At 48.4% G+C, this 26,295-nt stretch overlaps 1 protein-coding gene across 6 annotated transcripts in view; it reads left to right on the forward strand.

Moving 5' to 3' along the window:
• Positions 1–25,490, forward strand: part of COL26A1 (collagen type XXVI alpha 1 chain) — a 177,729-nt gene extending 152,239 nt beyond the window's left edge. For 4 of the 6 annotated variants that reach the window (XM_063402450.1, XM_063402449.1, XM_063402455.1 and 1 more), the window contains 9 exons: positions 1,041–1,157; positions 2,350–2,502; positions 8,412–8,504; positions 10,187–10,248; positions 12,531–12,593; positions 16,131–16,175; positions 17,436–17,480; positions 18,070–18,154; positions 20,802–25,490. In XM_063402450.1, coding sequence (XP_063258520.1) covers positions 1,041–1,157; positions 2,350–2,502; positions 8,412–8,504; positions 10,187–10,248; positions 12,531–12,593; positions 16,131–16,175; positions 17,436–17,480; positions 18,070–18,154; positions 20,802–20,974 — 836 coding nt within the window. In that variant the 3' untranslated portion in view covers positions 20,975–25,490. The remainder of the gene's footprint in view (positions 1–1,040; positions 1,158–2,349; positions 2,503–8,411; positions 8,505–10,186; positions 10,249–12,530; positions 12,594–16,130; positions 16,176–17,435; positions 17,481–18,069; positions 18,155–20,801) is intronic. The other 2 variants (XM_063402451.1, XM_063402454.1) reach the window with 2 other exon arrangements.
• The last annotated feature ends 805 nt before the right edge of the window (positions 25,491–26,295 follow it).

The raw sequence follows: 26,295 nt of genomic DNA on the forward strand, positions 1-26,295 counted from the left end.
CCAGGAACCCCTGACTCTCTAGGCTGTGGCAGTTAATGCCTTTATTATAACCATTAACCACTTAATCTGAGCAGACAGAGCCACTCGCCCTCATCTCCGGGGCATTGAAGCTTCAGTGCTGTTTGCACAGTGTTTAAATGGCTCTCCATGTGAGCCCAAGATGAGCAGTGCTCTTCTGAACAGCACAGTAAAATTGCCAAGTGTTGTTAGTGTTTTCATAGTCTGGGAGAAACAGTGTTCAGATTTTATTTGGTGTCACCAGAAGTGGTGACTTTGAGATCACCAAAGGTGCCTCTGCACCTTTCGTGGGCTTACTGGGGCTGAGGGGGCTTGCCAAGAACCCTCCCACTGGGCTGCAGTCACTGCTGCTGGTGTTTGCAGTCACCCTGGAGCCCTGCTCAGCACCCTGCCCGGTGATACACATCACTGACATCCAGTTCCTGCACAGAGGAGGGGCAGTAATGTCACTTAGGGGTGAAAAAACTTGTGCACAGCACGGAGCCTTTGTGAGATGAATGAACACAAGAGAAACCAGGGAAACATCGTTGATACAGAACCTGCGGGTGGTGTGTGTAGAACAAGGGGGAGACAGGGTTGGATTTTCTTCTGTTTTGTGTATTTTGGTACATTGGGATGGCCCTGGAGTTTATGTGTGTCTGGATGAACCAGGAAAGGACACGCAGACCCTGCCCAGAGCCACCCAGGCCTGGGGAAGGGGACAGTGTGGGCTCAGTGGAGCTCTGCCCAGCACATCCCAGCTGGAGGTGCACATCCTGCTGACCTTTTGGGGAGGGTCTTGTGCGTGGGGCTGTGCTTTTTCCTTACAGGACTGAAGGAAGAAGAGGAGAAGCAAAGTCCAGCCTGGCTTGTCTGGCCTCCCTGCCAGCCAGCTCCTGCCACCAGTGCCACCCTGTCTGTGCACTGCTGCATTTCCCCTTTGCTCCACTGAGTCCCTCTCCTCTGGTTTCGAGGTTGCTGAAGCCTTTCTGCCCTCAGCAGTGTCCTAACTTCCAGCTGATTTCCTTTCTGAACATTTTCAGGGATTCCAGGACAGGTTGGTCCCCCGGGCCCGGTTGGACCCACTGGGCTGCCAGGACCACCAGGGCCAAAAGGAGAGAAGGGACAGCCCGGGGAGAGGGGCCCAGCAGGGCCACCAGGTGAGTCCTGGAGAGGGGCAGTGCTGCTGTGACAGGGGATGCTGCACTTCATACAAATTGTCTGTGCCAGCACCTCGGAGAAGGCCAGACACGCAAGATTTGAGCTTCTTCAGCTGATACCAGATCCATTCCAGCAATTCTCTTAGGAGCTGGGATCAGCCAGGAGCTCCCAGGGCAGGCAACCACCTGCAGGAGCAATGACAGACCCCGGGATTTCCTGTGGAGCTGCAGAGAGCCTGTCCCAGAAAGCTGCAGAGCAGGATCAGGTTTCCCCATCCTGCTCAGGAGCTGTAAGAGCGAGCCTGTGACCTGTCAGCCTTTGGAGCAGAGCATTCCCTGTTTAACCCTCTCACTGGGTGCCTGCTTTAACTCCCTTTTTTCTCCACCATTTGTGTCAAGCTGTCAGATGCCAGGATGTCAAACTAATGATGCTTTTGTATGTTAAGGGAAAAGGTTATGAGGCCATTCTTTCAGAGAACACTCCATTCCTGGGCTAGGAGTCTTTCTTCATTCCCCAAACGTTCCTGGATGTTTTGATGAAGGTGATACTGCACAATAGGTGCCAGACCTCAGGCTCTGTGCTCTCTGTGTCTAAAAGGCTGTGCCTTGTGAGCCTGAGCTCGGGTAAGATTTAAAACTCTGAGCGTGCCTTAAATGTGAGAGCAGCCCTGAACACTTTTTGGCACTTTCTGGCAAGCTGTCAGTGGCCAAAGTCTGGCCAAGGATGTGTCTGCCTTGTTTGGTTTCTCAGTCTGCAAGGAGAGCCTTCCAGCCCCCCAGGACATGTGATCTGTCTGCTCCTGGACTGACTCTGCTTCCCTTGTGCTTGCTGAGCTTTCCTGGCAGGGAGGTGACACAGGTGTACCTGCAGGGAAGGAGGATTTGATTTCACACTCTGCTGGCTGTAGTTTCTCACTCAGCCTCAGGGAGAGGGGAGATTTCACTCTTTCAGCAATTGGGCTGCTCAAAGGCAGCACCTCTGAGCCAAGTCAAGCTCTCTCCTTTGCAGAGGAAGATGCTGAACAAAAGAAAAAGGGAAAATTGGGAAGCTGTTTCTATTTTTCCCACCCCTCTGATTCCCACAGCTGCAGTTCAGGACAGAAATCCTGTGTCCTCTTGCTGCCTTTTTACATGATGGCATCATTAGCACATTCCCAAAGGCATTAACACATCCTCTCCTGCCTCTGCACAGGGATGTTGGGACCTCAAGGACCAAGAGGACTTCCAGGAGAAACCGGGATCCCAGGTCCCCCGGGGCCCCCAGGGCCACCAGCCACCCCAAGCCTCCCTCTTACCTTCCAGCAAGGGGTTCTCTACTCACTCCAGCCCACAGCTGAAAAGGAAAGTAAGTTCCCTCCTCAATTCCCTTGTTCTCCTGTGGCATCAGCAGGCACAGAGCAGCTCAGCCCTGCTCCCACCTCCTTGCCAGGCTCTGCCAGGCCCTGGGAGCAGCTGGACAATCTCCCTGCAGTGTCTGGGTCTCTTGGAAGTTCTGTTCAAGATGGAACACCCTGGAAGCTACAGGGGGTTCACCTCTCCAAAATGCAGAACAAAGTCCCTGCTCTCCTGAACTGTCAGTGAGAGCAGGGTTTGGAGGATTTTGTTCTCTGTGCCTGTTTTTAGGTTCATCACAGCTTTGGGGAGGCACCTTGGTGTCCTGTGAGCTTCCATCAGGAGGGGCTGCTGGATAGGGGGTCTCTGGTGAAATGACAGAGCTCAGGAAGAGTTCACCTGAGAGACAAAGGCCAGAGGAATCCAGAGGGGCAGATCAGGTGCTGGTGCACCAAAGCTGCAGGGTTGGAACCCTCTGTTGTGGTGTTGGGGTGTCAGGGTTGCTCAGGAATCAGCAAGGAGGAATTTGCAGCTCTGAATTATAACAAGGACATCTGTTAAATGTGTCCCTGCAGAATCTTCTTCCACCTGTGTTTCTGGTGCATCCACATTATCCCAAATCCACACAAAACACAGAATTATGGACTGGAAAGTCCAGACTGACACCATGATTTATCCCTTCCCTGTAACAGGAGGGCCAGGGTTTCTCTGTGCTTATGCTGATTTGAAAAATACATTTATTTGATTTGTGCTGTGCAGGGGAAGAGAAGGCTTTGTAGGAAAGGCACATCCTGCACTTGGACTGGAATGCTCTCAGATTTGGGCTCAATTCTCCTGGTCCAGGCCTGTGTAGCTGCAGGTACTAATGAGGAAGCAGAGCTCAGCAGGGTCTCCCCTTGGTCTGTAACTCCTGGAGCCCCAGCTCTGGGGGCTCTCCCATCTCCACTGCCCCAGACTTCAGCTGTGCCTCTTCCCCAGCTCTGCTGCTCCTGTCCAGCTCCAAAGCTCAGCTGTCTTAGTTACAGCCAAGGATTACTGAGTCTCCCCATGTCTGAGAGTTATCTCGAGCTCTCCCTTCCCTTCCACCCACTCTGCTCTCCAGACTCCTCTTCCCGAAAGTGAACAGATGTATTTTTAATTTAGGGGGAATTTTAACAGCTCCATTTCATATTCGGTTACTTAGGGTGTCTGGGCAGGATGAATAGCTGAGGTTCAACACTAAGATGTTCACAAATACTCATCAAGATGCTGCACCCATCAGCCTGAGAACAAAGTTTTGCATTGCAGTCACCTCCCTCCTCTCAGGGTCACACCAAACAGGCCCATTCTGCCTTTTATTCCAAGTGATCCCTAAGGATGGTTTGGGTGCTGCTGCTGCCCCCTCCCTCCAACCACCCTTTGAATTAAACTCTTTCTTGTGAAAGAGTGGGTAAATTAAAAAGTGAATAAAGGTTTTGGTTCACGGCCTTCCCAGCTGATGTGTGAGAAGGGTGAGCTCAGCACTGTGCCCAAATGGGCAGAGGATAAATGGTGGATAATTATTTCTGTTATCTCTGCAGCACTGGGCAGCCCCACGGACTTGGGAACAGTGGGGAACTGGTGACTGTTCCATCCCTGGGCATCCCGAGGCATTCCTCCCTCCATGCCTGTGGATTTCTTGGTTTGCAGAAGGAGTAGCCCAAAACTTTATGACACTTTTTTCTTAATACAAACGCAGCTGCAAGTGTAAATTATCTGTGTGGCCATGACAATGTTCTGGCAATATCAAGTCTATTTTCTTACCATTTTGCCTCTGTTGTTGGCTGATTCTGCCTCCCACAGGCTGGTGGAAAGCTGATCCTCTGCCACCAGTAAAACTTAGCCTTGTAAACTCTGTTTAGATTTTTTAAAATGTATTTACTTGTTTTGAAAGGAGCACATCTGAAAACTATAAAAACAAAATTCCAGCTGCTGACAGCAGAGGGAAGCATTTTCCTGGTAATGGGAATGAGATGTGAGAGCTGTATCAGGTTATTGTTATTATAAAGAGTTTGGTTCTGCCTGAACATGGTTAATGCTTGTGCCTTTATTAATTGCAACAAGTTCCTGTTGGCAATATTTATCCACAGCCAGAAGCCAGGAATGGGGAGACAAATATTTTCTCACAGTTTCCCTGTGCTGTGGTAAAAGAAATGGTCCCATTTTTCTCCCTCCAGATCAGGTAGCAGAAAAAAATGAAGACAGGATTACTTCATTTCCATCCTGTCTCAACAAATCAAGGCTCTAATGGGGGAATTTATCCCTGAGTCAGAAACCTTAGCCCTCGGCCAGAGGCTGAGCTGCTGCTCCCACTGCTGGGGCTGCTGCTACTGGGATCTCTCACTTTCCCTGCCACTTAAAAATGAGTGATCAGGTACACGGTCTAGAGCCAGCTCAGACCTACTCCTTGTGCTAACATTGGTGATTTCTAGGGAACAGTTAGAGAAAAGAATGCAATTCTCACTCTTGAGGGCTGTTTTCTTACGTCTGGAAGATCTGCAAAGGACACATGAAAGTAAATGAACCTGTTTTCATGGAATCATCACTGTTGCAAAACACCTCCAAGACCAAGTCCAGGCATCAACCCAGCACCACTGAACCATGTCCTCAAGTGCCACAGCCACACATTTTTTTAACACTTCCAGGGATGGTGACTCCACCACCCCCCTGGGCAGCCAGAGGGGAGAGCAAGGGGAAACTGAGGCAGAGCTGCTGATTGTGTGCCCAGCATGTCAGAGGTGATAAGGGATTTGTGCAGCAGCATCCCAGTGCCTGCTGCCAGCAAGGCCTTCCTGAGGAGGGAGAACAGAGCAGAGGAAGTGAAGGAGGAAAGGAATTGAGAAGATGGAGTCCCTTCAAAGTGTGCCCTGAGCTGCCTTTGCTGCTCTGGCTGGGCAGCTTTCCCCGTGTCCTTCAGGGCGTTTCTGTGCTGCTTCAGGGTGTCTCTGTCCCCTTCCAGAGAACACAGGTGCTCCTACCTGACCAGGTCACACTGGTTTCACTCTTCCTCTTGGCTTGGATGGGGGTTGGAAAGCTCCTGGAGCAAATTCAGCATCCAGGTCCTCTCAGATGAAGCACTGTCTGCTGCTCTGGGGTCTCCAGGAGCACTGAAACAGAACCAGCTCCAGAGCCCACAGAGCCTGGGCCAGTGCAGGAGGTGGCTGAGAAGGAAAGGTTCCTGCTACCATCTGATGCTGTTTTGTGGCTGCTCCAACAGTGTCCAGCTGCAGAGAGCCCCTGAATGCCCCCTGATTATAAGGGAGTTTATAAAGAGATACAAGTTCTTCCTGCTGCTTTATGAGAATATGGAGGCAACCTCTTAAAAAACCATGAGGGCTGTGTTTTAACCCACTTCAGTCCCATTTCATTCACAGTGTGTTTCATTCAGAGCTGCTCCTGGGTCTGAGTGAGTCCTGCCTGCCCAGGCAGCAGAGGCAGGAATGTTCCCCAGCCCTGTGCTGGAGCTGCTGAGCCCCAGGGCTGTTGATCAGAGCTCTCTTCTGTGTCTCAATCATGAAATCACCTTTCATAAATAACGTTGAGTCAAATGTCAGGATGGGTGGATTTGTGGGAGTAACTCTGTCGTTGTAATAATGTGCCATTTGGCTGGAATGTTTTGTAACCCAAATCTTTATCCCTGGCTTACCTCCAGCACAAATTAAACCCTGGTTGTTTGCAGTCCATCTTCTCAGTGGATGTGCAGTTGATTTTTGTTGATCACTTTAAAAACAAAAGGCTCTGCAACTGTTAATGCCTTCACTGCTGTTTGATGCTCATTTCCCAATTTCATCTTACTCCCAAGCCGTGATGGATTTTGACATGGTCAAATAAAACTCAAATTAATTGGATTACACACTTCACTGGGATACCTTTCCTCCTGAACACGAAGAGTCTCAGTTGTTTTGTTTCAGGGCTGTGAGGAGGGGGAGGATGAATGGGTTTAGAAACAGTAGTCAAATAAATACCTGTTTGCATTCAGGCTTTAGGCACAAGATGTGGTTCTTAGAGGAATCTGGGTTGGATCTTGGGCTGTCCTGCTGCCAGGAAGGCATTGCAGAGGTATCCTGTCATCCTTGGCAGTCAGAGCCATTGCACAGTTTTCCCTGGGAACTGCTTTCAAACAACTGGCTTGGGAGTTCTCTCTGTCATTGCCAATGCTCCAGAAGCTGGGAAGGCTTCACAATGTGTCTGCTGAAATTTCTGGAGAGTTCACCTTCTGACCTTTGGGCTGGACTCTGCAGAGTAAGCAAACACCCTTCTGACCTTCCTGGGGTCACTTGACATTTACAGTGAGACATTCCCAGCCTTTTCCTGCCCAGGGTTCCCCTGAATTTTACTGTGATGAGTTACAGGAATGGGTGGAAGGAAACATGAGTAAGCTTGAGGTCATGGGCAGGAGGAGCTGGACATTACCCCTGCATGGCAGCCTCCAGCTGTGGAAAATGTGGCATTTTCAGAGGGTTTGCCATCCTGGTGACCAGGAGCCAACATCTTCATCCAGGTTAAACAGGGAATTTATTTTTGGTCCTACAGCAAAGGGTCAGGACAGTAAGCCTTGGTAGCACCAGGATGTGGGGTTCCCTTGCTTGTTTGGTGGCCTTGTCTTGGTTGTTCATTGAATTTCTGCCCCAGGTTTCCCAAAGTGTTGTGGGGTGCTCAGATAAAGGTGCTGCCACACAGGTACCTCCCCAGATTGCAGGTGTGCCACAGTACAGCTCCATAGGGAACAGGGTTCCTGAATATGATTTTGGCATCACAATAAATATGTGATTTATAAAATATGTGATTTATATAAATATGTGAGGGTTGCTTTTTATTTATAGTGGTGGGTTTTCCATTCAGCTGCCAACTGAATCAAAACCTATTGGCTCCAGGCTGAGGGAAGATATGGACAGCTACAGGCTGCTGGGTTTTATTCTTGACTGGAGAGCACTGAGAAAGATGTGCAAAACCAAAAAACCCCTCCAATTCCTGCTGCTGGCTTTCCCCTCCTGCTGGCTCAGCAGGTCCCTGGTGCCAGGCAGGAGGGAGCCCCGAATTCCTCGTGCAGCCACGAGCCAGGTGTGTGGTGGGGATGGCAAATTTGGGTGTAGGAAACAGAGAGATAGAAACTTCCACAGATACTGAAGGGTTGGGTTTGCTGCCTTGGGAGAAGGATTGATGTAATAATAAAGGCGCACAACAGACATTAAGCAAAGAAATCATAAGCTTATGTTCCTGTAGTTGCAAGTAAGAATATGCTTTAAATAAGTAAGAAACTGTGTAAGGTAAGATGGTGAAGGGTTTTAAAGTGTAGTAATGTAATTTTATAGACTAAGCTAAGAGTTTAAATGTTATAATAGAAGCATATGTGTATATGCGAGGTAGAAGGTTATAGGGTGAAGGACAGACACAGTGTGGCAGAGTTAAGCAAAGGTGATAGGTTAGAAAAACTAAATAAACTATGTGGCAACTTTCCATTGGATCAGAATGTTATATATTGCCTTATAACAAAGAAACTTGTGACTACTTTTGAGCTATGGCCGACTTCTTGCTCCTCTAAAATCTCACGGCCTCTGAGGCTGATGTTTGTCAGAGTAATAAAGAGTTATTAGCCCGACAGAGGTCCCATCCCTTCGTTAAGGCATCGATAATATTTGGGGTCAGTGATTCCCAGGCGGGATTATTCAGGTGTATAAAGCACCAGGGTTCCAGGGGAAGGACAGCTTGTCCGGGGCTCTCAGGGGTGAGAGGAGCAGCTCTGCAGGACGAGGGCTCAGAGCCCTTAGGGAGCAAAGGGCGAGTGCTGCAGGAGCCCGAATGGAGCATCCTGCGGCACTGCCGGCCCTTGGCCAGCAACAGGCGCCAGAGGATTTTGGAGAGAGCTCCCGGCAGGGCTGACACTGACTCTGCTCTGTGCCGCAGATGGAGAACCCCAGCTGGCCTCCACCGTCATCGACACCGTGATGGCAGGACTGCCCGGACCGCGGGGCGCGCCGGGGCCCGCGGGGCCGCCAGGTGACACAGGGACAGCGGGCTGGCACGGGCAGGGCGGATGACACAGGGACAGGGGGCTGGCACGGGCAGGGCGGGTGACACAGGGACAGGGGGCTGGCCCGGGGCAGGGCGGGTGACACACGGGACAGCGGGGCCGCCAGGTGACACAGGGACAGCGGGCTGGCATGGGCAGGGCGGGTGACACAGGGACAGGGGGCTGGCACCGGGCAGGGCGGGTGACACAGGGACAGCGGGGCCGCCAGGTGACACACGGGACAGGGGGCTGGCCCGGGACAGGGCGGGTGACACACGGGACAGGGGGCTGGCACGGGCAGGGCGGGTGACACAGGGACAGCGGGGCTGGCACGGGGCAGGGCGGGCAGAGCCTCGGATGGACAGGGCACGGTCAGGGCTGCTGCAGGGGATGGGGTGCTCCCCACTGGGTGGGCAGAAGAGCGGCAAGAAGGATTTTGTATCTGTTGGTGGTGTCTGATTGTTTTCCCTTGGGCTGGACTCATCTGGAGAAAGGGGCTGATAAAAAGTGTCTTTGAGAGTGGGTTGTGCAGTGGTTCCTTCCTGAGAGCAGAGTTGTTCTCTGCCTGTCACTGCAGAGCTCCACCGAGCAGGGTCTGGCCAGGAGCTCTGTGATGTCTGTGAAGGGTTTGGAGCCAGTCTGAGCTATTCCAGATTTTCACCAGTATAACTAAAACCAGAATCTGAGATGGAAATTCAGTGACAGGCCTTCTTTCGCTCTGTGCTGATGGGTGGCTTAAATGATAATATTCCTGCAAACGTCAGCACTTCCCTGTATGATGCATATTTAGGAGTGAACTCCCATTAGTTGCAGAAAAGGCTTCTCCTTTCATTATGAGGGCCTTTCATTTATCCTTCAATTCCTTTATTCTTTGACTTAAGCATTTGTATGGTGCATTAATGATTGAGGCTGATTCAGCTGTACTTGGTGTATAATGTCCACATTGTTTCATCTCAAGGGTTGTGACAACTAAAGCAGAGAGGAGTATTGCTAAGTTCAGGCTAAGCAAATATCCTGTCTCCCATCTGCAGGTATAATTGAACAGCTACTGTTGGGATATAATTATTTTTTCAAAAGGAATGAATCTGTTAAGTGACTGTATGAGACAAGTTGACCTGTTTAGATGGTGCTTAACTCATCCTGGAAGAAGCTCTCCCGTGGTAGAGATTTTAAATTAATTTATTGCCACTGCAGTGAGTGAAGGCTGAGAGAAAGCTTTGCTTTGCCTCAGCTTCTCCTCTGGCTCTGGCCAAACTCCTTCATGTTCATCAGCAGCTTTCTGACACCCCAGAGGGACCAAGAGCAGCAGCCCTGGGGCTGCCCTGGCCACCTGAGATTGTTTCAGGACCAGCACCTGCAGTGTCTTTCATGCAGTTCTGTGGATCTGGTTTAGGTTTTCTCAAAAGTTGCTTTTTAAGGAAAGGAAATGTGGATGTTACTGACATCCCTCCTGCCTATTTTCACCATTTTTTTTCCTCCCAGAGCTGTAACATCTCCCCCAGGGCATGGGGATGTATTCTGTCAGGGTGTCCAGTAATCCAGTGTTTGATGAAGGGTTCTCACTCACTGAGAGACTCAGCAGAACATGAAGGGAGGTGCTTGCCTTTGGAATTCAGGCTTCTTCCTTCTAAGTCTCCTTAAAATTGTCTCCAATTCTGACTCCCACCAGGGCCACCAGGTGCTTCAGGACCCAAAGGGCCCCCAGGACCCATTGGAGCCCCTGGGTCACAGGTAAGGTGCTCTGGTGCTTTGGGGTGAAGGGCAGAGGGGGGGTCAGGGGTGAAACATCATCTCAGTGCACAAGGAGAGGGAGTAATCTTAGATCTGCTGTTCTGTTCCCCATGAAATCCTGTGATTTAATTCCTTTTTCTCATGCTGGATTAGGAGGTTGAAATGGCTGTGCTTTCCTTTAATCACAACAACACATCGTGCTGCTGCTGTGTCAAAACATTTCACTGTGGCCCGAGTTGATGCAAAGGATCTGACACGGGCTTTACTAACACAGTGATAGAAAAATACTGCATTTCCTGTGGAAGACAAAAAAAGAACAAAAGTGCATCTGTGAGAATTCACCAATTCACCAGAGTGAACGTGTTAAGCCTACTTTTCCAGGCACAGCACTTTCTATTCAAGAATAATGTCACAAATTCCCATCAGTTTGATTATTTATTGATACAAACATTGTGGAGGGGGGAGATGATAATGGAGTGGGAAAGACTAACTCCAAAGAATTTATGGTAGAAGAAGGGCACAGTACTCACATGGATGGAAAAAGCTGAATAAATGGAAAAAAGTGAAGTCATGAATAGGAAACTGCCAAACTACTCCAAATTGTGGTTGGCTGATACAAAGGGACTCAGTTTTGGGAAGAATATTGCTTAATGTGGAGGTAAAGCAGCTGCATCAGATTTTTCAAAGGAATCCCACATGACTGGAGAGCACAGAGAAAGGTTAAATAACTTTATAGAGGGATGTAACTCAGATCTGATAAGAGGAGGTTTGGAATTGAAAATAGAGAGAGAAGATTTTTTCCTATGTGGTTATTAACCACTTTGAAGAAGCAATGGACAACAGATCATGGAAAGTTTGCCAGTGTAGCAGAATCCTTTCAATTAGGGAATGCTCTGGAGAACAATGAGGAATCCCAGATAGATACGAGCACAGTGCGAGATCTGGCAGCCAAATGACAGATGCAGTTTAACATCATTAAATATAAGGTAATTCACAATTCATAAGTAGATTCTGCTGCAGAGTCTGGCTTTTTGACACGCAGCACACGCTGTAAATCTTTTATTTTTGCAGTGTGGAATCCAGTGTTCTTGAGCAGCCCTGCCTCACCACACGCTGGTGAGCAAAGGATGGTTATGGACACTTGGGCTTTGTTCGTGCTGCTTGTTTGACACAGAGCCAGGCCTGGGCTGTGCCCTGCCTCGTTTGGGAACCTCCTGAACCAGGCCTGGGTCTCAATCCGTGGTGGGGAGCTCAGCTGAGCTGGTGGGGCTGGTGCAGGCAGGGAACAGGGTGCTGCTGTGAGCCCTGCTGCCTCCCAGCTGAGACTGGCAGAGGACTCCTCATTGCACCTTAAATCACACGTGTGCAGCCTCCTCGGGCCAGTTCACAGGCACTGAGCCCCTCAAGCAATGCTCATTTCTCTGGGCCTGGAAAACCCATTTCTCTGGGGGCTGTTCCTCACCAGGCTGGCTGAAATCCCCAGTGGATTTAAGATTTAAGATTTAAGAGCTCCAGACCCGCTTCTGCAGCCTCCAAGACAATGTGCAAGTCACTTGAGGTGGAAAAAAAGCATCTTGTACGTGGCTGTGGGGAGAAGGAGAGCTGACAGGCTGGATATAAACAAACAATATTGTTCTCTCTTGGTCTGGTTAATAACTGTGGCTTCTCTGGGTGGATGAGTTAAGGATTTGGATCGATTTCTGCATAGCAGTTCAATTAGTAGAAATCTGGAGACTGTGCCCTTCTTAGCCATTGGTGACTGCTTTATAGATTTGTTCAACCCAGGGAGTAAAATTATTAGCAGAGATTGGGCTTAATTTGAAAATTGTTTATTAGGGTGAGTGAATAGCTTCAAAATAATTTCCCCTGCACAATCCAATTAATTTTCAGGTATGTGTGCTTGCTCCTGCCACCCACTGAGGCAATTAAGGAGTAGGGGGAAGCAGTGGGGATTTTTAAGCTAAACGTTCTACCTGTGTATTAATTTCTTCTTGGTAAGTGAGAACAAGAACTGTCCTGTCATACTGACCCCTAAAAAATGTTACATCAGGGCCTGCAGTGCATTCAAAGACCCAAACAGAGGGATCTGCAAAAAGTCCAGGGCTTGAGATATCTGCAAACAGTGCTCCTGTTGTATTTGCTTGGGGGAAAAAGAGAATCCAGCTCAATTGCTTAATGGGTGTGTGAGGTTTTCAGGAGCTGAGGGTCACTGGGAAATGTGTGCACCTACACAAAGGTTGCACAGTAGAAATTAATTCCTTCTCATTCTGTGTCTCTTCTAGGGCTTGCCAGGATCTCCAGGACAGCCTGGACCAAAAGGATCCAAAGGAGACCGAGGAGAGAGGGTAAGGTTTTACAGGCACTGAGGGATTCCCACAGCTTTGGGGGTGAGGCCTCAGGAATTACACACAGCAGAGATTCTGGGGTTTCTGCAAGAACCAAGATGAGGGTTCCCTGTCCAGAGAAAGGGTTGAATTCCTTGTAAAGTCAGATATTGCCCAAAGAGATTCAGGTAGCAAAGACATGATTATAAAGGCCTGTGGGGACCAGCTTTGTTCCACCAGCCAAAGCTGTTTGGTGTTTTGAGAGTCTTTTGAGAGGTCTAACTGAACTCTTCCATCTAAGGCTTTAAAAACTCACCAGACTTGTCCTGAACCAAAGTCATTCTCCAGATCAAATGATGTTCTTAACATACTTGGAATACTGAAGTCATGTTCTTAATGTTTGTGTGCCTCAGTCCTTGGTGGGCTGTCCAGTGCTGATAACTAAACACAGAATAAAAAGGCAGTTTGAATGTTATTCCAAACTGGTGAAGTTTAGGAACTACCAGAGAAATATCTAACAAGGGTGTAAATGTGTCAGATTCCCAGCCCAGCATTCAAGCTTTGGAAAGGGTTTGAAAATGGCATTTGGGCCTTTGGCTGCTTCTGTTCAGCTTAATTGCCAAAAGGTGGTGGGCTTTGAAATCTCTGGGTGAGTCTGGCAGCACAAAATCACTGGGGGTGGAGCAGGTGGAGGAGGATGATGGAGCCCTTAGGGCTGTGACAGGGGCACCACGGGCTGGGGAGAATCACTGAGACCCAGCCTGGGGACAGTCAGAGCAGGAGAACATTGGCTGGTGCCTCTAAAACGAGGGGTGTCTGCAGTGGTGGCTGCACTGACACAGCCTCCTGCCACAGAAACAAATTCCCTTCCCTTCCCAGGGCCATTCTGCTGTCCCACAGATGGAGGTGGACGGGGGCTGTGGGTGATGTGATTCCCCAGGACAGGACCTCCTCTGCAGCCCTGCTCCCTTCCCATCCAGCACAAAAGAGGGAGGCTTGGAACAGCCCAGACAGGCAAATGCAGATCAGTGAACTCCAGTGTGCTGACTTCTCAATTTGTGGGAATAACCAGCCACAAACTGCTCCTCTGTCCACACTCTGTGCAAGGGGAGGCCCAGGTGCTTGTCTCACCCCTCCTGAGGGGTCAGGAGCAGCAGATATCTGAGGATGGAGCACCTCTGCCTTTTGAAATCTCTCTTATATTTTAATTTTGGGTGCTTGGTCCTGTTCTTACATAAGAAATCTTTCCCTGAAAGACAGAGTGACTGTTGGTCATTTTTGGTAACACTTTCCTTGTGCAGCCAGTTTGGGCATGACTTGTCTTTACAAATAGATTCCAGTTTGATGGAGTTCTGGGACCAGAACTCAAGATTCTGATAGAGAGCAAAACCTTAACTAGTGAGATGGATGCACAGATTACAACTACATCTCACTGCCATTCAATCTTTATTTTCTAAAATACAAATAGAAGCTAAAACATAATAGAAGGGCATGATGTATGGCAAAATGTCACATTTCCATCCAGGAAAGTAATAAATCTCTTCCTCAGTGATTCATCTAACATTTTGCTATAGTTTGTGGTTGACCATTACTAATATTACTACTAACAAACCATCTTACTCCTACACTTATTTTGAAACAAAATCTTGTTGCATTGTGTCCATTCACTCCAGACAGATCCCTGAGAATTTGGTTTTGTTCCCTCCTTGCTAGGGATTTAGAATTTTAACTCTCCTCTTAGGTTTGGAACAAATACGATTTTCAAATATCAAAATGTCTTGATAAATAGAAAAAAACCCCCATATTTCCTGTCCATCCTCTGTTAGTGTGGAAAGGGAAGCTGACAGCTTTTCCTGTCAGAATTCCTGTAGGATGCTCTGTGTGCTTTCTGCCTTTTGTGAGTGTGGCTTTGAATGCTGGTTTTGACAACTGCACGCTGCAGTTTTGGGTTTGGTGGATGCAAACGAGGGCTGGAGCAGAGGAGCAGAGCAGCTGCAAAGAAAAGCAGAGGAGAGGGTTTACAGCATCTACTGAAACGTGAGAAAATGTTATTATACATTCTTCCTGCCTGATCTGGGAGAGAGCAGATGTGGAAGAGAGCTGAAGCAGTGGGAGCACAGCCCCAGCTCCGTGTGCTGCTCTCGCCCAGCCCTGCAGGCAGGGAGGCTCCTCAGCATCCCCAGGCAGATCTTCCTCTGCAGAGGAGCAGCCAGGGAGGCCTGGGGTGAAAGAGATTGCCAACATCCAGCCTAAATATCCTTTGACCCCCTTTGAGCTGATGACATCCTTTCTGTTCCTCCTGGACATGGAGCACAGCCTGTTTGGGTGTTTTCAGTGTGTTTTTGTGCTCCTCTCTGTGTTTTTTCCTCTTGCCTGTGCTTTTTCATGAGCTTTGCTCCCTCCAGTGCAGAATCCAGGTATTTCCCTTTGAAGATACTGGGAGCACCTGACAGTCTGAGCCTTTCTCCAGAGCTCTCCCTGTCCACAGGGGCCTTTTCCTGGTGCTGGCAAGGCAATTCCATAGGAATTCATAGGAATTCCATAGGAATTCAGTCCTCCACAGGAATGTTCTGTAGGTGCCTGTTGGTTTTATACAAATTTGATGGACACAAACCCAGCAACTCTCCCTTTCTACTGCAGGAATCTGCCACCATATGTGTAGTTTTTTGGGGAAAAAAGGATGGGTTTATTGCTGTGTATGTCTACAGGAGAAGAGCCAGGGGAAATGTGTTGCTGTTTCATTAATGCATTTCTATAAATGCTTTTACATTTTGCATTTTCTTCCCAAGCTCCTGCTTTCTCGCTAAATAACCTATAAGTGCTCTCCTGGTCAGAGATTCTGCCCTGCCCCAGCTGCTCCAGGGTGGGAAACCAGCACTGTGGAGAAAAACAGGGGAAAAAAAGATGTTGAGTTCAATGGCATTTCATTCTGCCCCAACACAACACGTGCTTGTTCAAACTGTTTCTGTTAAAAAAAAAATTAAAAAGAACAAAAACCCCTCACTGAGAACAATGTGAAAATTAGCACAGCAGGAGAAAGAAACAAACCAACCAAAATATTGTACCTGTGTTTTGATCAGTAGCTGTGGGGTGTGTGTGGAGCAGGAGCAGATTAAATCAGTGCTCAGTGGGAGTCCTGGGCTCTGCTCTGGCTGGGGCAGCAGCAGTCCATCACTTCTGCCAGAGAGAAGAATGCAGTGTCTTTGTAAGGAGCAAATCTCCAGCCAAATTCCTTCCTGGTATAATGTAACTGACTGCTGGAAAGTTCAAAAAACCTGCTAATCGTCTTACAGAGAGGGCACTGAGCTCAGGAGCTCCGTATCCAACCCGGCTCCTCCAGACTCTGATGGGATTTGGAAGTGATACTTGACAGAAAACCATAACCCCCTTTTGCTGTCTCTAAGTGATAATGTCAAGGGAGAGGAGTTTTTTTTCCCACATTATCCCAAGTGTAAGGTTTTTCCCCTTAAGCTGTCTTAATTCCACTAGTAAAAATTACACTGTGTTCTTGTCAAGTGGCAAAGTATCTCCTAATGACACTGCCTTTATTTCCCACAGGGGCAAGCAGGTCTGCCTGGAGAGAGGGGCATTAAGGGATCTCCTGTAAGTGCTGCTCTCGTGGGTGGGTGCCAGGCTCAGGTGGGGTTGGGGCCTGGCACTGCAGGCACCCCCTGCATCCCCTCACCTCGAGGGATCCCTCTGCAAAGGGAACAGCCCCTGGTGTAAAGCACAGTGACCAGGAGGGCGTCACCCTGGCAGAGGAGCTGTGCCCGCTCTGCCTGCAGATCCCTCTGGCCAGGGCTGGGCACACTCAGCTCTCCCTGGGCCCCAGGAGTTCCTGGCACCACCAGAGCCCAAAGGTGGGCACAGTTAAACAGCTCAAGGTCCATTAGATGCTCTCAACTCCCTCCTGCACCTTGGTCGGCCAAGCTGAGCTGGAAACCCTGTAATGAGATTAAGGGGTGTCTCCAAATGATTTTTTGGCAATACCTGAACAGATACACAGAGGATATGGCACATACGGCCAGTGGAAACAAACCAGTGGTGATGAAGGTTGGATGACAGAGATCTAGTGGAGAAAACTGGGGTTTTTTTGACTGGCAGTTTCCAGAGAAGTCTCAGAACTTCTGTGAGGGTTCTCCTCTCTCTTCCTTGGTTCCACCTCATCATTTCATACAATCCACACAGCCTTTTCTTTGGTCCTTTCTCCTGTGCTCATCTCTGCTTTGCAAATATCTCAGGGATGTCCAACAAGTTTGAGAAGCCTGAGTCTTTCCACTCTATTTTAGATTGTTAGTTTTGTTTTATGTTTAGCTTAGAGTGGTTTTAATCTCTCCCTGTCATCTGCCCTTCAGAAAGTGCATGAATTTCCTGGCTGGGGGGGAAACATGAGACCAATGTACACAGCACAGAGATCTTTGTTCAAGAATAGCTTAATGAGCATCTTCAGAGGCAGCAAGTGATGTTACTAATTAATGAAAGCAGAATGGAGGATTCTTCTGTTCTAAATCAAGATGAAAATGTGCATGTTTGGGGGAGAGGAGCAATTTACCTGTGGTTTAGCATAAAAGGTTGTTCACTGAGAGCCCAGTGAGATGTCTGTGGCCTTGCTGGGGCCCAGGCCATGGCAGGTGGCTCCTCCTGGATGAGATTATTGGTGTTAGGGGTGGTGGTGACCTCCTGGGAAGGAGCCAGGGCAGATTTGGCTCAGGAGAGCTCTGTGGCCCTTGGCATGAAGTGCCAATCCTTGTGTTTTCTGCTGGTGCAATGCTTCTTTAGTTTGCTCCTTTGTGAGCAGGGATCCAAGAGGTCCTGGAAGGGTCCTCAGCCACACGTAACCAAGTTTCCCTTTGTTTGTTTTAGGGTGAACCGGGCAAGAAGGGTGAGGAAGGTGACAAAGGCACTGATGTAAGGATGTGTTTCTACTGTTTTACTTTCCTTTTTGTCACTCTGCTGTCATTCAACCATATTCCCTGGGACAGGTGGGTTTGGGGGACAGAGGGTGAGTTCACAGTTAAATGTGCAGAGCAAGTGGGGATGTGAGCCTTGGGTTTGAATTTAATGCATGACAGAAACCCTGGTCAGAGGTTTTCTTGGCCACGTTCTTGAAGTCCCAGGGGCTGTTCTGTCACGTGGAGCTGGTTGGGAATTCCTTCCCTATTGTCCCTCCCAACTGCTGAGGGGTCTCCCAGAGAGATCAAACTGCATGGGCAGTGTTGGAGTTCTCACATCTCTGCTCTCAGTCCCTGAAATACTTCCCAACATCTCTTTGGCCCTTCAAGCCCACACCTAAGGTGACAAGGACAACAAACCACAGCCTGAGTGTACATGAGGAGCTCTTTGAACAGGGATTTCTCCTATACAGGTTATCTCCTCTTTTACTCTTTTCATTTTTAAACATCCACACTGCAGAGTTTGGTGCTGTGAAAGCAACATGATGGACAAGAAGCCTGTTCTGCAACACATCCCAATGTTAGTTTTGTTTCCTTTCTTGCAGGGGGAAGGTGTCCAACAGCTTCGAGAGGCTCTGAAGATTTTAGCTGAGAGGGTATTAATCCTTGAGCACATGATAGGAATTCATGGTAAGCATTGCTAAGGTTTTCTTCTCTAGGGAACCAAGGGCTGTGTTCAGGGTTGGTGGTTTAACATCCTCCCACTCTCCTGAGCTCTCTGGTGCCTGCTCAAGCCACATTTTCACAACTAGGTGCCATGACTTAGGGGTGCTTGGAACTGTTGAGTGCCAGCAGCTGCACTGCTTCCTCTGCTTTTCCAGTAGCAGGTGAAATGACCCTTACAGTGATTTTTGTTACAGTTCAGGCAGCCAAGTCACGAGCAGCAGCTCAAGCCATGTGGCACAGATCATCCACCAGCTTCCCACAGAGCTGCTTGTTCCAGTCTTTAGGCCAGATCATTTAATCCTGTTAACAGCACCTTCCAAGTGACTTGAACACCACTGAGGCGCTTGCCTCAGCTGGGGTGATCTCCAGGGAAGAGGGAAAGAGGTTTTCCATGGATGAGTCCATAAGAACGGGGTATTTACAGCACCCAGGGCCTCCTTTGGCTTTTACTTTGTACCTTCATTTCTGGTGGTATAAAGCAAAAAGTCACCTCTTTAGAACCTTCTGTAGGCCCTGGGTCAGGGGTTCACACAGCCTGGCCCCAGCAGGACTGCCTGATTTAGCTATTTCTCACATTCTGTTTGGAAATACAGCAGTAACAAGGCATGTGCTGCTGTTATTCTGAAACAGTCATTTCAGCAAACCATTTGTATTGATCTGTTCCTGCCTGGGATGGAGGTGAGTTATTTACACCCATGTGCACTTCTATACCAGTGTAACTGCATCAGCAAAAATGGATGGTTTTTAATTGTGCACTGTGCTTAGGTCATATTTAAACACCTGTATTGTATGACTTTAGGGGGTTTTTTGGTCCCATAAGTATTGATAATTGTATTCCTACTCTGTGCTTTTGAAATAGTTCCATTCTTTCACTTCACACATATTTTAGGCCCTACAAAAATACTGTTTGGAACGGGAACTTGGAAAGTAAGGCATATTTTCCTTGTGCAATTATGTTCATCTTTGTGTATATGGTTAAAAAAGCCCCAACAAACAAAGAGAGAAAAACAAAAAACAACAAAAAAATACTTTCCTTGAGCACAGACCTCCCTGGACTGAAAGGCACCACAGAGGTTTAAATCACCCAGCACCAACTCTCTGGTCATGTTCCCAGTGTAGGTGTCAAGGATTTGACCACAGGTCCTGGGGCAGCCCAGCTTTCAAACCCCACTCAGAAATGCCAATCCCATGCTCTCATTTTCCCAAGAAACTTCCCACTGAGAGTGGTTTCCAAACCCACAGCCACCCAAGCAACAAGGCAAAACATCCCAGCAAACAAAGCTCTCCTCTGCACTGGGAGGGCAGCTGGAGCTGACCTGGCCTGGGAGCTGCAGAGAGCAGCCCAGCAGGACACAGCAAAGCCCAAATTGTCTGGCAGGGTTTGGTGCCAGCAGACAGAGCCCAAATCCTCTGGCAGCCAAAAGCTCACTGGAAACAGAAACGCTGCCTCGTGGGATCAGAGCAAGGCTGGCACGTCGGGCTCCTGGCAGGGAAACACAAACATCCAGCTCTGGAGGCAGGAGGAAGGAGAAACTGGAGCATTGGAAACGATGAGGCAGACCAAGCCATCAGCATCTGTTGCTGGAAAGTGGCTCAGAGCAGGGTGTATTTAATTTGTTTAGCTGAGGGAAGAGCAGGAGGTTGTTACCTGGGGGAGCAGGGACAGCCACCATCCATTGCCAGCATTTCTGCTGATTTGGCTGCAGCCCAGGGTGGGTCAGTCCTTCCATTCAATCGTTTCAGTGACTCCAAATGTCCTTTACTAGCAGTGAAATGATACTTAAACCCTGGGCATCACTGCCCATGACCACCAGCTCATCCTCCAGCACCAGGAGTGTGTGGGCAGTGCTGAGAAGTTGCTTCAACCCAAGTAAATTTATAATTAATAAAAGAACAGCACTTTGGAAAGGAAACTACAAAGGAGAACAGGTCCTGCAGGAGGAGCACTCACCCCAGAGAGTTCAGGCAGAGCAGAGGGGAAATATCTAATGCAGGAGTACAAACATCTAACACAGGAGCAAACCTGTAGCTCCAAAGCTGCTTCCTGCAGGGAGAGCAAACAGGAGGGAGCACACTGCTCCCAGAAGAGGTGATGCCATGGGAGGCTGACCTGAAACAGAGACTGGACAGAGCTAGGGAATAAAGCAGGGATTTATTGACAGGCCTCCAGGATCCACCTTGGGCAGGACAAGAGCCTGGCCAGGGCTACCCCAAAGATGGACTTAGAGTGTTCACAAAATGGCTGACCAGTCAGGAGATCTCACATTTTTATAAGTTTTGGTCCATTTGCATATTGTGGTTTAATTGTCCCATTCCAGCTTCAGGCTGTGAGGTCCCATCCTTCTTGTTCCTCCCTCCAGCCACCCTTATTTGTGCTGTTGGGCCTGAAAATTGTCCTTGGTCCTCAGCAGGAAAGGATTTGTTTTGCTCTGTGACAAGAGCTTACTGGCACTTAATATGAGGCTCAGAATTACACCTGAGCAGCACAGATTCTGAAAAACATGAAAGCTCAAACTCAAGGCATCAGAGGAACCACTCAGAAGGGCCCATGAGTGTCGTCCTCAGCCTCCCCTTTTAAATAGTGCTCTCCCGTGACTTTCTCTCCTTACAGACTCTTTGTCTTCCATTGAGCCAGGCTCTGGACAGGATGTGATCCCGGGCTCCCCCCTGAGGAGCAGCATCAAGATCAAGCGAGGAGGACCCCGGCAGCCCCAGGCCCACCAGCTCCTCTCCTCCCTGCTGGATGATGGTGAAGCCAGAAGGAGAAGCCACCGGATGAAGTAGGAGCATCTCCGTGTCCCCCCTGCCTGCTCTCCAGTTAAAGATACAGTGCCCAGAGCTCAGCTGCAGCCTGCAGATGGGCTGGGTGGGAGGCTGCAGTGCTGGTGGCTGGGTTCCCTTCCCTGATTGCAGGGAGTGACTTTTCCATAGCTCAGAGAGGGTTTTGAGAAGGTTTTCCTTGATTTTGTTCTGCCTTTGGAGCTGCCTGGTGTCTCGGAAGCTGCCTACAGAAGTGACAGCTCCTGGCTGTGCCTCAGAGGTTTAACCCTGCCCTTGTTCCCTCACTGCCCTTGAGAGTCACTCAGTAAAGCTCTGCTTAAATGGCCAAGCCCACCCATCCCACCCAGACCCAAAGCCAAGCCTCAGCCTTGCCCATTGCTGCAGCTGGAGCCATCTGCTTTTATTGCCTGTGCTGGTGTCACACTGACTCCCAGGTGTGACTTCCACAGGCCATGAAAGCATGACCTGCAAGGATTTCTTTAAGCAAAGAACAAATTAGAATACAAAGTACATTTAAAAGTATTACTCTGAAAATTCAGGTGGCTCTCTGGACTTTAGCAACAAAACCCTGGCTTTTCATGTTGATAACTGCATGTGAGTGACATTATTTCTGCTTGTGGTTGGCTAAACAAGGACTTCTGATGCAAATGTTCATGGCAACATTGGCTTTCTGTCTATCTTCAGAGAGTTTAGATGTTTCTGTGAAAACATAGAGCAGTTTGCATGAGATCTGATGGAATTGTGCAAGAATTTTCCCATACTGTGTTCAGCTTGTGCATACATCCAGAGATAATTAATTTAATGGTGGCAGTAACTATTCACAGAAAAGGATATTTTGCAATAGTTGCTTAATCCTACAGCAATCAGGAAAAATGTTTTCACAGTGTTTTGTCTTAATCTTGTGAGTAAATCCTCACCATTTGGATCTGGAGACAGTGTAGTAGCAAACCACAGCTTAGGGAATTAGAGTCTTGTCAAGAGCTTATCTTGCACTGGGAGTTAAACACAGAGTCATTTTACTTTTTGCAATAACTTGTTATTTTAGGGGAAGTACCAGCTTCCAGGTTTAAGAAGCTGAACCTGCCCTTCAGTGCCAAATGAATCACTCCACCTGCTGTGCTAACCAGGTTGGACAAGCTGATGTCATTCATGTAGGCAGTGATTTTTGTTAGAAGGGGGAGATTAATCAACAAAACTGACTGGGCTGCTTTTTATTTTTTAATTCCCACATTCTGACAGTTTTCAAATTCAGCCTAGGACAAATGTGAGCAGATTGAGTTGTGCTGTTGCCCCTCTGTCTGTGGTTCCTGTGCAGGGCACAGTGGTGTGAGCAAGCTGGGCTGTGCTGCTGCAGGGCTTCTGTCAGAGGCTTTCCAGAGAAAATACCCTGCAGTCCCTGTGTTCAGCACCCCAAAAGCAAAACCCGCTGGAAATGAGGCTAAAACTGGAGCAGCTCTGCCAGCCCAGCCTTAGCCACACGCTAAATTGACTGTGTATGTACACTGCAAACACGGCAGTGCTGCAAAAGAGACATCCAGGCCTTCCTCTGAAGGGATTTTCATAAATTCTCACAAATGAGCAGGGGACAGGCTCCTTCAGGATGGCTGAATCCACTGTGCCTTCACCTGGCCCTGCTCTTTAGGAATCCAGGCATCCCCAGCCAGGTGAAATGTCATCAGCTGATGCTGAGCAAGCACCAGAACTTTGCTTTTACTGCTGTGCAGCTGAGGGACAGCCAGATGTGCTGGATGCAGCAGGGATGCAAGGGATCCCTGCCCTGCTTTGGCGTCCTCACCCAGCTTGGCCAGTGCCAGTGGTGGGGCTCCTTCAGCACCAGCCCACCTGGTTCAGGCTGTGCTTCTGCATGATTGAGTTTTCCACGGGACATTTCCAAGGAACAAGCCCAGAGCTGTGCAGGAGTCTGGGGAATTGCCTGGCTGCACTCTGAGTTACAGATGTGGTGTACAGAGACAGGAAAATGAGCACAGCTCAAGTGCAGCAGGTTCAAGGAGCCATCCTGTGTTTGCCATCCCTTTGGGAGAAGGAGATAAAGCCTCCCTGAATGCATCTTAGTTTCACACCAGAACTAACTCTAAACCCAGCACTAAGTCTAAGGATGTCCATGTAAGAGCCCATGTCCCTCCTTCAGCTACAGGCAGGACAGGAGCTCTGTTTGTGGCCAGCCAAGCAAGGTGCAGCCATGGGAACATTCTTGGAATAATCATTCCATCTAAGAATTAAATGTCCAAAAAAGGGATGTTTTCTCATCTGCAGCCTGATCCCTGTGCAGGAATTGAGAAGTACTTGGTTACCTCTGTGGTGGATTGGGACCATCTTGGTCTGGATCACAAGGACACTCCAAGGCTTCACTGGTGGCTTCCAGGAGATAAATCAAACAGTTGGTGTTGGAAAATCAGGCCTGAAGAGTGAGGACAAATCTCAGTTCAGTCTAAACTCGTGCACTGGGCAGGCTGGAGCCAGCTGGAGTCGAGGCCACAGAGCAATCTGTCCTCATGGCAGCTTCAGGAACCAAACCCAACCAAAGCAATCTGTGAAAAGGGAAATGGGGAAATCCAGTTTCACTGGTCCTGTAGCTACAGGGTTGAATTTGGGGAAGAGGGAATACAGTGAGGCCATTTTCACTCCCCTGACATTTCAGAGGCTTCACACTGAACTGAAAGAGAAACCTTTCTTCAAGTTTGTCTTCTGAATTCAAAGCTATTGCATGAGCTTGGTGAGTGCTAATTCTTTAGTCACTCACATTGCTGAGGCATTCATACAGACAAGGATTTGGAATTTCATATTTTTATAAACAAATTACTGACAAGATGAAAGGAAAATTTAATGGAAGTTGTTTGTAATTAATCCTGCCAAGTCAATTGTCAAAAGGCTGTTTAGGTTTGGGTTGAGACTGCTTTAATTATTGATAGTAGGAGCTGTGTAATTTTTTCTCCTCGCTTTGTTTAGTTCCATCTCTCTGATGAGGTTCTGTATCTTTAAATGGGGGACAGCAGGATTATACCAGATGGACTTTCTCCCTCTGCTGGGGTTTCAGTCCTCTCCACTCACACCAGGGCTGGACCACACTGTTGTGCCACCCCAATTTAATTATGTTTGAATGTGAGCACAGCCTCCCACAGTGACATTAATGATGCTGAAGACCAAGCAAACCACTCCAACCACATTCTCCATCATAGGCAGGATCCTGAGGTTCATTTCAGCCAGGGCATGTAATGCTTCTTGCCATGTCTATGTAACTTAGGGGATTTCTTTTGAATGCGTGCTCATTTAGAAATATATTTTAATTGAAATGTTTAGTGCTTTATCTTACATACATACTGTGCAATACCATAGTGTGTTCTTTTCCTTTATTTTTTTTTTTCTACCTAAGACATTTTGAAAATTCTTGATGTTTGTTTGAGCTCTAGCGTGTTTTTGATTGGATCAGCTCTGGTAGTAGTAGTGTTTTCCTTGCCCTGAGCTAACCAGAAGCAGCACATTGCACAACCAAAACCCTTTGCAAGTCATGCACCCTCCTGTTCACCAGCAACCTGCAGCTCCTGGGGGGCAGGGAATGCTCCTCTCCAGAGGGTCTAATTTGCACTTACTCTTAGGAATTGATGGCAATCCAGGGAAACAGGAATAAACTAGGGAGGAGAGCCCTCACCTGCTCCCACCAAACTCCACATTTTGTCATCAACTTTCGAAGGAACGGGCCTGAAAAATCAGATTCAGCCCTGGGGCAGCACATGCTGGGCTGTGTGGGCTCTGCTGCAGTGTCTGCCATGAGCTGTTGGCATGTGGGGCCCTGGGCACTGTGACAAAGGCTTCTAAGGACAATCAGCTTCTGGAATTCCCTGCTGACAGAATGATTGGAAACCCATCCTCCTCCTCCACATTACAGCTTCTCTCTGACTCAAGATGACATTCCACTGGGGGTGTAGGGGTTAAACTACTCAGAGTCTCTGTGATTTCTTGGTTTCCTGTGAAACCAAGGGATTGAAAGGTGCTATAATTGCTCACAAGGCACATTCCCAGCCACAGAAGGAAATGGTAACTTCTTCACCAGTTACTTCACACAGTAACTTTTTATTTATATCAGTGTGTTTCGTATGTGTGCCAATGGTCCTGGCTTCTCTCCTGGGATCAGCTTTACAACCATTTGGTCTTTTATAGGGCAGCCATAGGCAGTATCTTGCAATCATGTGTAATTTCTTAACTTAGAGCAAGAATAAATCTCGTCTGACAGGATGAACTCATTTATGGCAGGCTTTAATGTTTGTTGTAAACACAACCTGTTTGTTCCACCTCTTGCATGGTTACTTATCTGTTTTCATATTGCTATGTTATTGTTCAAAATATCTATTTCTCTTTATTTGCTATGGGGTTTGTTACTGTATATGGAATGTTTTGTATTCAGCATTTTCTTACGGAGCAGAGTGGGAACAGTATTCAAGGACCCACAAATACCAAAGACCTTTCATGTAATGCACTGAGAAATAAACTTACTGTAAATGAATATCATGTTGGGTGTCCTCTCTTTACAAAGTTCAGAGCAAGTTCAGGCAAACTGCAGCCTGAAGTCAGGGCAGCTGCTTTTCCTTCCTGACACCTCAGCTCTCTCCTTGGGAAAGCTCCTTTGCAGGACTCTTAAAAATGAGATGTGCATGGAGGCCTTGCTTCTGGGCACCTGCTGTGGGCTGGAGGGGAAAAAAGGGCTTTTCTTGCCTAAAACCAGAGCTGAGCTCCCCTGCCCTCGGTGGGAGTGACTCCTCTGCAGGTGTTGGATAAGAGAGATCTGGACAGACACACTCTGTGTGTGCAGGACACACAGAGCCACCTCTGCATTCCCAGCCACGGGGGCAGACTCAGGGACACAGCCCTGACACAGCAGTTCATACCAAACACTGGAGCTCATCCCAAACACAAGAGCACACCCTAAACACAGGGCACATCCCAAAACACAGGGACACATCCCAAACACAGGAGCACACCCTAAACACAGGGGCACACACCAAGCACAGGAGCACATCCTGCCCTCATGGGGCATATTTAGCTCCTCAGGCAGCCTCTCAGGTCACCCTTGAGCACCTTGCTGTGCATTGCTGAGTGAGGCTCTCCTCAGAGCTGGCAGATTCCTCCTGCAGAGCAGCCCCTCCAGTTCCTGCAGGAATTTTGTGCCAGGGCAGACCCGGGGATGACAGCTCTGCCTGGCACTCAGAGGAGAGGTGGCTGCAGCAGATTGTGAGGGGGGAACAACCCAGAGAGAGAACTGTGCTCTGCCCAGCAGTGTGAATTAAAATCTGCTGGTATTTGCAGTGTTC

This window comes from Prinia subflava, chromosome 8 (assembly GCF_021018805.1).
Source record: "Prinia subflava isolate CZ2003 ecotype Zambia chromosome 8, Cam_Psub_1.2, whole genome shotgun sequence".
In the NCBI taxonomy this organism is placed as follows: domain Eukaryota; kingdom Metazoa; phylum Chordata; class Aves; order Passeriformes; family Cisticolidae; genus Prinia; species Prinia subflava.